This window comes from Lampetra fluviatilis, chromosome 5 (assembly GCF_964198595.1).
Source record: "Lampetra fluviatilis chromosome 5, kcLamFluv1.1, whole genome shotgun sequence".
Lineage (NCBI taxonomy): Eukaryota > Metazoa > Chordata > Hyperoartia > Petromyzontiformes > Petromyzontidae > Lampetra > Lampetra fluviatilis.
In genome coordinates, this window is record NC_136279.1 from 23,200,877 (window position 1) to 23,212,138 (window position 11,262).

The 11,262-nt window shown below is 55.7% G+C and overlaps 1 protein-coding gene across 2 annotated transcripts in view; it reads left to right on the plus strand.

The window, feature by feature from the left end:
- LOC144932772 (nucleolar protein 4-like) overlaps positions 1 to 9,090 on the plus strand; it is a 141,692-nt gene extending 132,602 nt beyond the window's left edge. For both annotated transcript variants that reach the window (XM_078857215.1, XM_078857217.1), the window contains exons 10-11: positions 6,562 to 6,865; positions 8,182 to 9,090. In XM_078857215.1, coding sequence (XP_078713341.1) covers positions 6,562 to 6,865; positions 8,182 to 8,495 — 618 coding nt within the window. In that variant the 3' untranslated portion in view covers positions 8,496 to 9,090. The remainder of the gene's footprint in view (positions 1 to 6,561; positions 6,866 to 8,181) is intronic.
- Positions 9,091 to 11,262: the final 2,172 nt, after the last annotated feature.

An 11,262-nucleotide genomic window follows, 5' to 3' on the forward strand; every position in this document is an offset into this window, starting at 1 on the left:
TTTGAAAATGAGGATTTTTTTCCCCTCTCCGTTTAATGAATTTGACGACGACGTTTTGCAGCGAGCATTCCGCGCGCGTGCTGCGGCTCCCGCTCGTCGAGGCGCCGGGTTGCGCCCGGTCGCGGCACCGCGCAAGCCGTTAACGAGCGCGCCACGTTCTCCGTCCGCTGCGCTGCGGCGAACAAAATAAATAAATAAGCCGGATAGGGGGGGGGGTTAAATTCAAGCGACAAACGACGAAGCTCCGGACGTTCGCCGCCCGCTAATGGCCGAGGGGGCGGCAGCGGCCGGGGCCGAGCGAGCTCCGCTGGGGCGCCGCCCCGGGGCGATCGTTGTCCGCCCCGTGGTTCCGTGTGCCGCAAATAAGGCGCGGAATAACGAGCAGAGATCTGTGACGGATCGAAGGGAGAATTTAACCGGCTGCGGTGCGCGGGGGGGGGTAGAGCAAAGGGGGCGTGCGAGGAGGGCGGAGTGGGCGGTGGGTGAGGAGGGCGATGGCGAGCGACGATGCGGGGTAGCAACCGTGGGCACGGGTGAGGCGAGTGCGGAGTAATTAACGAGCTCGGACTTAACGCGCCGCGCCGAGCGGGGCCGCGCGGTAATTAGCGCGGGATGAAGGCGCTTGGAATCCCTCCGGCTGCTGCCTGCTGCCCCCTCGCCGCCCTCGTCTTCCTGCTCCGATTTCTCCGTCCCTCCCAGCACCGCCAGCGGCTCGAGCCTCGTGTCCCGTAACCTGTACAGTGCGCGCCTGCTGTACAGTGCGCGCCTGCCGTGCACGTTGGGCGCCGCGACTCCTCGTCAGTGCCGCTCGGTGACCTGCACTTTGCCCCGGCGGTCCGCACGGCTGCACGAGAGGTCCTCCGTGTCTTTGTTTGGAGCGGTGGCGTCTTGCAGTGCCCCAATCTCCTCGCCCTCGACGAAGCCAGGTTTTATAGCATCGTGAGTTGGTGGTGTCGTATTACATTTCGGTTTGGAATGAAAATTGGCAAAACAATTCGACCTCGGAGCGTGACGTGTATTCGTCGTTCTTCAAGCGCCGTTCTCTCTGTAGGCAGGCGGGTGGGGAGGTGCCGCCCCCTAGTGCGAATTGAGGTCACGTTAAGAGATTTCGGAAGCAGTTCTGCGATGTCTCCTTCTGTGGGTCGTCTTCTAAAACGGGGCAAGAGTTTCCACACGAATACCCCCCCCCCCCCATCCCATCCGTCTCGTAACGTGACGCCGATATCACGGTTTGGAAAACATTGCCAAAAAAGGAAAACATGATGTATAAACGTGATCTAAATTACAAGGTTTCAAGCCACGCAACGTCATTAACTGAGTGCATTTAAGGTTAAACCAAATTGTACCCGAGTGGTGCTCGAAAGAGAATGCTCAGTGCGAACCAAAATATGCAAATGGCGCACACTGTGCAGTGGCGGTCCGCGCTTGCAAGTGAACTCGAATAAATACCACGGCAAGAGCCCGCGTGATGATGGTGATGATGATCATGAAGCAGACAGTTCCAGGCGAGGCGAGTCCAGGAATACAAACTGGGATGCGGGCTGGAGCCGGAATAAGAAACGGCGGTGGCGATGCAACGGCCGTTGAGGAGTTTTAGTTACAAAAAAAAGAATATTTGGCACGGATCGCAGCGCCGTCAAAATTCGCCGCTGAACACGCGAACAAAAAAACATCTATAAGGGATACGTCCAACGACATCCAAAGGGGAGGGGAGAGAACGAGGGTCGCGGGGGGCGTTCAGCTCCGGCAGAAGCGGTGGGGGGTGAATGTTTGATGGAGGAAACCGAGGGGGGGAAATTAACGGCGAGCACATGGGAACAATCACACGGGGGTCACGGGGCAAGTTGTGCGGCAAACTGAGTGGTGCTAGTTAAGCCGAAGCTACATAATTTGCATGGCACAAAGCGCCCAATGCGCTAATGGGCTGTGCATGGCACCTGAAAGAAAAGCACCTTTAACCCATTAACCGAGAATCCTCTCAATTATGGGGAGGAATTAAATTCTAACGCCCTCCTCCCTCGCTCTGCATCTTTGCAGCGCTGGGGCGCATTTTTTTCTTTTGGCGTGTTCCAGCGCCGTGCAGCAGACGTTTGCCATCGTGCACGAGACCTCTTGAGGGGTTTAATCAATCAGAGCAACGAAATCGACTCGGAACCGGGCGAGAAGGACGCGTCTCGTTTTTTCGTGCGATGCTTTTGCAAGCGAGACCTGTGGCGTGAAACAGAGCGCGAGGCGACGAGCCGCCATAGCGGGACGACAACGCAATCGAATAACAAAAAAAAGAAACGCGGAGCGAGTTGTTATCTCAACCCAGCAAAGTGAAATAGCGGCACGGCCGCTATGCCGGCTCGTGAAATCCTTCAGTTCTCCGTAGAGGGGTCCGCGTATTTTTGTTTCGATCTCGGATGCCCTGCAGCAGCGGGTGGCAGGGAGGTGGGGGATTTGAGGGAGAGGCTCGCGCGGAGCGAGGGTTGGGGCTGCCCGCCCGTCCGCGCGCCTCTCATAAAACAAATTTGTTCTCGCAGTGCGCACGCCGACGCCGTCGTTGTTGCCGGCGCTCGAGTGGAAATCGTAAACACGTGCCACGGTTGACGTCGGGCTGAGTATAAATGGGAAAGACGGCGATGCTTGGGTTCTTTTTTTTATCCCCCCCCCCAACCACCACCACCACCGCGGCACCGTAAAGTTTTTTTTTATCACCGGACATGGTGGAGGGGTGGATCGAGGGCTAAACCATGCGGGGTGAAGAGTCACGATCGCGTTTTAATTGACGGCGGCTTGGCATGCGGGAGTAGCGACTGGGGGGGGTGGGGGGGTGTGGGGGTGAAGTGTGTGCGGGAATGTAGCGTGGGCGGCCGGGCGGTCGGGACAGCTGGGGACAGCCAGGTGCTGCTCACGGCCGCGGGAAAGGAGCGCTCGGGGCTCGGGGGGGTCGGGCGTGCGAGCAGAGAGCCCTGGACCCGAGCAGGGAAGGGGACGAGGGGGAGCTCGCGTCTCCGCAGAAACCGTTTCCGTGGTGACAGCAGCCCAGCAGCGTGCGTAGGATGGCCCTCGCCCCAAGGCAGTCGCCCCCCCCTCCATCCCCCCCCCCCTCGCTGCGTAGCCCCAAACACAGAAGCACGAACGCGCAGACACCCCAGACTGGCTGATTAACGGCCGTCAAGCCCGCGGAATCGCTGAGCCTCGGTGGGGAGCTCTAATGAGCTCGTGTATAATTCATGCTGAATGCGGACGCTGCCTGTCCGTCTGTTTTTACCTCCCGCCTGCCCAGCCCTGCTCCATCCCTCGATGCTTCGGCTCCCCCCAAATCCACCCACCCCACGCCGCTACCGCCCCAACAGCATTTATTATTTATTTCTTTGCTCAGCGCTTGCGGTCCCAAACACACTTATTCTTCCCGTTTGATTTCTTTCTTGTGTGTGTATATAGTTTAACTCGTTTTTTTTTATTTCTGCCCGCTCTCTTCGGCCGCTGCCTCCACGTGGGTTTTTTTTTGGTGGAAAACGTTTCCATGAATCCGTAAATCCCCGGCTCATGAGCCGAGTGCCCCACGGGCCGTTCACTCGGCTTAAAACCCCGGCCACGGCAGCGCGGGCGAGCGAGGGCGAGAGGGCGAGTGAGCGCGAGAGGGCGAGTGCGGGCGAGGGAGCGCGAGAGGGCGAGTGAGCGAGCGCCGGCGAACGTGGGCGAGTGAGCGAGCGCGGGCGAGTGAGCGAGCGTGGGCAAGTGAGCGAGTGCGGGCGAGCGCGAGTGAGCGAGTGAGCGAGCGCGGGCGAGTGAGCGAGCGTGGGCGAGTGAGTGAGTGCGGGCGAGCGCGAGTGAGCGAGTGCGGGCGAGCGAGCGGGCGAGTGAGCGCGAGTGAGCGAGAGTGCGGGCGAGTGAGCGCGAGTGAGCGCGAGTGCGGGCGAGTGAGCACGAGTGAGCGAGTGCGGGCGAGTGACCAAGTGCGGGCGAGGGAGCACGAGAGAGCGAGTGCGGGCGAGTGAGCGCGAGTAAGCGAGTGAGCGAGAGAGCGAGCGTGGGCGAGTGAGCGAGTGCGGGCGAGAGAGCGAGTGCAGGCGAGTGAGCGAGAGAGCGAGTGCGGGCGAGTGACCGAGTGCGGGCGAGGGAGCGCGAGGGAGCGCGAGAGAGCGAGTGCGGGCGAGTGAGCGCGAGTAAGCGAGTGAGCGAGAGAGCGAGCGTGGGCGAGTGAGCGAGTGCGGGCGAGTGAGCGAGTGCGGGTGAGTGAGCGAGAGAGCGAGTGTGGGTGAGGGACCGTGAGAGAGCGCGAGAGAGCGAGTGCGGGCGAGTGAGCGCGAGTAAGCGAGTGAGCGAGAGAGCGAGCGCGGGCGAGTGAGCGAGTGATCGAGTGCGGGCGAGTGCGGGCGAGTGAGCGAGTGCGGGCGATGGAGCGCGAGAGAGCGAGTGCGGGCGAGTGAGCGTGAGTAAGCGAGTGAGCGAGAGAGCGAGCGCGGGCGAGTGAGCGTGAGTAAGCGAGTGAGCGAGAGAGCGAGCGCGGGCGAGTGAGCGAGTGAGCGAGTGCGGGCGAGTGAGCGAGTGCGGGCGAGTGAGCGAGTGCGGGCGAGTGAGCGAGTGCGGGCGAGGGAGCGCGAGTAAGCGAGTGAGCGAGCGAGCGCGGGCGAGTGAGCGAGAGAGCGAGCGCGGGCGAGTGAGCGAGTGAGCGGGAGAGCGAGCGCGGGCGAGTGAGCGAGTGACCGAGTGAGCGCGAGTGAGCGAGTGCGGGCGAGTGAGCGAGTGCGGGCGAGAGTCGTGAAGCAAAAATGCAAAGCGGGTGGCAAAGTGAAGACATTCCTGCGAAGGAAAAAGACGTACAAAAAGCCACCCGCTCCCCCGACACCCACCACGTCCAAAAGAATAATAATAATACAACACGATCATGCATTTGGTTTGCTCGCCGCGTGTTCTCGGAAGCAAAGCGCCGGGGCCGCGAAATCGATTTAATGACAGCGAAGCCTTCACCAGCGAGCCCGGCAGCTACGGGAGCGAACGAGCGACCCCACGGTGCACAGGCTCAAGAAAAGCCCCCCCTCCTCCCACCCTCTCCTTCCCAGCGCAGCGCCCTCTACCATCCATTCCCCTGCCCCCCTGCGCCCGCCCATCCTCGGCAAGCTCACACCCACGCACGCGCGATCCACACCCGGCCAAAACCACCGCCGCCACCGTCCCCACAACTCCCACGCGCGCCCTGCGTCTTCTCTCTGCATGACGTCTCGGGTCCCACCCGGTGCTTCGGCGCAGCCTCCGTGGAATCGCGCCCTCCTTCCCTCCGCTCCCCTGGCCCCACACGTCCATGCAAGGATGTTTCGTTGTTGTTTATGCGTCGCGCAAAACCAAAACTGCCGCTCGAATCGCCGGAGTGACTGGTGGGGGGGGAGGGCTGCGGCGGTCATCGCCGTTCCGTCGTTCATGCAGATGGAGCAGAAGGCACGGCCACTGACACACTCCATTCGACTCGCCCGGAGCGTGGGACCCGCACGAGCGGCACCCCGGAGGTGGCTCCTCTGGCCCCGGCAAATTTGCGAGTGATTTCCAATCCCACGGCCTGAATTGACATTGGCAATGGCGGTGGGGGAGTGCTCCGCTATTGAGGGCAGGAGGTTTACTTGACGATGTGTCAATGAAATCACGTGCTTCTATTGTAGCAGCACAATTAAGATGCACGTTAGTGGCCGTCTGCTGATCCCCTTCCTTTATGGAGGGCGGGATAAACGCGCAGCCCCGCAATTACTCGCTCACGATACTCCTGGCGCAAAATGCCTTCAAAAGAGGGCGCTCTGGAGAGCCCCTCCGGAGGATATGTTGGTCTACTCTTCCACATTGGCCTTTGGAAGAGGCCGCCGTATATAATGTAGTTGTTGCTTTTTTTGTTTGTGAATGAGAATTAGTTGATGTTCTTGGGGAAAAAATAATTGGTATCAAAAGTTAATGACAAATGAGACAGACCATTTGTTGTTAAGCCAGATGAGGTCCCATTCAGAATAAAACGTCTCTATTATATCAAAGGGATATGTGTTACAAAGGGAGAGGGATAAGGTAAAATGCATTATAATTGCTTAAATATCGAATGCCTTTACTGACCGAAGATGTTTGTGTTCACGGTAACTTCGTGGTCCAATGAATACCAATCACTGGAATGTCTAGTTACCTCCTTGCTCTTGCAAACTTCGTAGATATTGATCATAAAAAAAATAACAAACGCAAATGCATCAACATGGAATAATACTTCACAAAGTCTAGCACTTTGTCAAGAAGTGCGCGTGAACTGCAATCGCATGTACATGGTTTATGTTCACAACTAATTAAAGTGTCTTTGATTAATTGGCGTGTTCGACACGCCACAGAAAAATCTTGCCCAATGCGTTCCCTGGAGGAGCGTGTGAGCATAGCTCCTGGTCCCCTATCCCGCGTCGGCCGATCACGACGCTTAATCCCGGTGTTTGGGAGCACGTGCGACACCGATTGCCAGTTGGACGCTCTCAGTGGTTAAACGCCGAGGGTCGTTCTCGCACACGTTTATTATTAACTTACTCCTTCGCTAAACCATTCCGCTGTCGTCCACAGGACGAGCCCATGCCTCTGGAAAGGCCGGCGCATTTGCCCCACGACCTCGTGCGAACCTCGCATCAGCACCAGCACCTGCAGCAGCAGCAGCCGCCCCCTTCGTTCCCGCCGCCCCCGCCGCCCGCCCCGATGCCGCTGGCTTTTGCGGGGGACGCGCCGCCGTACGTCAACGGGAGCATGCGCTACGCTCACCACGGCTTCGGCGGGCTGGGCGGGGGGATTCAGCACCCGGCGCTGTCCGCTCACCACAACCCCCCAGCACCGCCCCCGCCACCCGCCCTGCACCTCGCCAACATCAGCAACGGTGAGGCCTCCGCCTCTGCCGCCGCCGCCGCCTCCACAGTGTGGCGCTCAGAAGCACCGCCGTGCGGGCCAGTGTCAATCATCGCGTGCCCCACCGATACTCCACACGTGCTGTGTCTCACAAGCACATTCCACCCCCATCGTCACAGACCAGCCACCATAACCCTCAACCACGACCGCCCCCATTGTTGCCGACCTTCACCAAAACCCTTACTGCACTCACCTCACTATCCATATTACAGGTGCAGACCTTTTTGTCAATCCACTGCTGGATGAAGGCATCAGTGCGTCGCGTCTGTGCGCTTACGCGGCAGCGAGCCACCGTTCATCACCATCGCCCACATCCCCCACTCACGCACCCAGCGCATTCGGACACGTGTCGACAATTAACGCCCTCAATTATCCTGACAATGTAGTAGTTATGCCGACGCTTCAGTGGCCGCGATATTCCGTCAACGCGCGGCTCATGTGCCGCGTGATCGATAGGGCACAGTGGACAGTGCTAAACCACCTTCAAGCCCCGTGGCTTTGCGATGCGAGATACAGAAGTTCCTCACCTTGCGTGCTTCCCCCTACCTCCCAGCTGGACAGCGCCATTCATTCAAATTTTTCTTATTTGGTGAGGCTGCGCTGGCGGTGTGTGCACAATAACTACCAACAGAGTCATTCATTCAGAAACCCCATGCACAGACCCAGAGTAGGATGTTTCCCAGACACGAGGGGCGGATTGATGGCTCAATCATCAAATAAAATTGATTCGTACCTTTACGTTACGAGCGCCGAAATGTGCGGATAGGAATAATTTGTTTTTGATTCACAAACCGACGTACGAGTTCACTTGACGCTTGCTACGCCACTAGAGGCCGCGTAAACGAGTGATTAAACGAGACCAAAAAATATCCATCCTTCAATAATATCACGACCTCAAAATCATGACAGTTGCTTTCACCACGTATACAAATTCTCCAAGCAAGCCGTTCTCTTTAACTATATTTTCTGGCGAATGACGCATTGAGCGTGTCGACGGGCGTCACGCGTAGACGTTATGATGTCATGAGGGGTCGTGATGTCATCAGGGCTCATCAATAGAGTGCAGCCCCTGGTCTACAGCCCTCATTTCCAGCTCTTTATTTCGATTTCATCTCACCGACCTGCATCTCTCACGTCTCGATGGGCCACTCCCAAGAGCATTTGTGGGGCCACATGGGCCACCAGTGGTACCCTGCCCTAACCCGCGTGCCCGTGTATCTGCGAAACCCCTTCTCCTACCACGCCATCCCCCTGCTGCTGCTGCTCCTCCTCCTCCCGTCGAAACAGGCCCCACCGACCTCAGCATGAAGAAACCCCCCAGCACCTGCAGCAACACCAGCGGCAGTAACAGCAGCTCGGGCAGCAGCAGCCCCAGCCCCCCGGGCCAGGTGCAGGCCGGAGGGGCGGGGCCCACGTGCTGCAAGGCGAGCGGCGGGGGGGCCGGAGGGGGGGCCGGCGGGGGGGCCGGCGGGTGCCCCGCGCAGCTCAGCCCCACGGAGATCGGCGCCGTGCGCCAGCTCATCTCGGGGTACCGCGAGTCCGCCGCCTTCCTGCTCCGGTCGGCCGACGAGCTCGAGCATCTCATCCTGCAGCACAACTGAGCGGGCGCCATCGCCCCTCCCCCCCAATCCATCGCCGCGGGGCGAGTCATTCCGATGTCCGCCCATCCTGGCGGGCGTAGCTCCAGAGTGCGCAGGCGGTGCAACTGCGACGTCGATCAACTGGGCCAGCCCGGGCCTCCCCCCAAAGCGCGAAGTTACGTAGAGGAGGGAATTTGGACAGGAGGCGGCCATTTCATTCTACGCACGGGGGCCTGTGCCAATAACGCTACGGCAATGAGCTACTGCATGGCAATTAGTCACACTGGCGACACGTCATCATGTTAATGATGATCATTATCATCATCATGAACATCATCATCACGGGGATTTGTCCCTTGATTATGCTCAGTGCAAATGTCCATCTGCTCATCCGATGTGCCCATGCGCCTGTTGAATGTTCACCTCGCCAACATGAAACCAATGTTCATCAACAATTGATTCACGTGACAATCCATCTATCAGATGTTACAACTAATGATGCATCCTCCTAATCAATCTTATAATTCCGTGATCAATTCATCCGACTACAAATCCATTTGACATTCATCCATCAATCCATAAATCAACTTCACAATGCCTGTGCCATTTGCCTGTCAAAATTCCCATGCAACTCATCAGCCTGATTCAAAATGGATTTGTTAGAACTGAATTCTGAGTGTATGGTTTACAGCTGCATAGAAGAAAACATCTTAAAATAAAATGGCCCAATGACTTGAACATTTTTATTTTGTCATAATGTTCAAAGTGATTAATGTAATCAATGCAAAAAAAAAGAAAACATTCTTTATGGATTACCAGTTTGGTAAATGGGTCCTCTATTTATACCTTCCATTCAAAGAAAGCCAGCCATCCATCCAAGCCAACAAGCTGTGGAAAAAAAAAACCAAGATGGCATTTGAAAGCGTGCGTAATTAAAAGTGCTATACAAAAATTGAGAACTGCTTGGAAAGCGTCGGAAATACTGCCAACAAACCTGGAATCTCCGCACGAAGCCCTCGGCCTGCTATTTGACACGGCACCACGGTCACGCCTGCCTCGAGCACAAGTTGCGGCGTACGTGCAGCATTTTCCACCACCCCCCCTCCCCCCGCAGCGACTCGTTACAACTGTAGATCTTCTTAGACAATCACAACCACGCTAAATTGGGACACTCGCCAAGACGGGGGGAGGGGGGGGACGCGCTGATTACAAAAAAAAACAGCCACTATGAAGAAAAAAAACCTACTTGCCTGAGAAATACACAATAGAATCACAATATTTTCTTAAAATTTGCTAATTTTCAACGACATTTTGTGAACGCTTCATCGAATAGTAAGGCAGCACTTCATTATGTGGACAGTGCTACGGACTGGAAGCAGAGGGGATTACGGACTCGTCGCTTGCACCAAGCCCCGAGCAGGCTTTGTCAGCATAACTATTGAATGGTTGGAGCGTTTTCCTGCAAGAGGGGGGAAATGGGGGTCAGGATTGACTGCGTATCAAACACACAGTCCTCTGTGCAATAGGTTGGACAATCATTCCATTAAAAAAAAATCAACAAATTTAAACTCGTCTTACAAATTGCCTGCGTGCAAACCGCGGGGGCAGCAGCGGCCCAGGCTTGTAACGCACCAAGGTTTTATCCGAATTACGTTTCTCCCCTTTGCCAGCAAAAAGGACCAAGGCTTTACAACAACAACAAAAAAAACCAAGGGGCTCCCCAAACTTTCACGCGACTGTGAATATGTTCTAACATCGCACTGTCATGCTGCTGTTCGCTCAAAGATGTGTTACATATCGGAGAGGTTAAAAGGGGGTTGCATAAAATGAAGAAAAATATTTCCGCAGTGCACAATCAAAACTATACCATTGCAGGTCTACACGCGGATTCTGTGCGGCTCTATTTAAGCTGAAGGCAACCAAACTAGTGCATGTGCAATATTACAGTAGTTTTAACGTCATGGGGACATACGTCAGCAAGGCAGTGCCACCAAGAAAAAGGGCCAAGGTGCTAATCCGTATACAACAGGAGAAAGCTAAGCGATGGCGAGGAGTTGAGGGAACAAGACGGGGATAACCAGGCACGGCAACGCTTGTAGTGATGAACGGAGCTAGGCACAAGCCACTCAGAAAGCCCCCCGAGTTCCGTATTGAGAGTTGTTCTACGCGCTACGGTGCGTGAAGCCATCGCAACCCGAATGCGTGCTGTGTTCACAGAGTACCTGCTTCGCAACAACAACAAGAATGTCCCCCTTGAGAAGTCGTTGCTGCTTTACAATGTTATAAGTTTACAATTATAGCGTGTACAGATTTGAAGAGGGGAAGGAAAAAAAGCGTGGGCGACAATATTAGCCCTTGGTATCTATAAGTTTACTGAAAGAAAATCGTTGGCTTTTGTATGATATAAAAACACTTTAAATATACCCATTGTAAAAAAAAAAGTGGAACGAAGTTTTTGTACAATGCGCAGGCTGCGATGAAATGGCTGTGACGTTTAATGATTCCAAAACAGGGATATAGAGTACCGTACCGTACATCCCAAAGGTTCAACAAAGCCTCCCAGGTCGAACCAGTGTTGGACAGCAGTGTAACAGCATGGTCGATTTTGCATACAAGACTCCCCACGTTGTGTTTCATTTTCATGGTGAATGTGGCACTGTATTGCTTTTAATGCCCTTAAATGTGTGACTTTGTACATGACAGCCTTATGTATATTTGATAAATATATATTAATATCGAAGGGTTTTATTTTATTTATTTCTCGATTTGGGGATGTGAAAGACTTGGC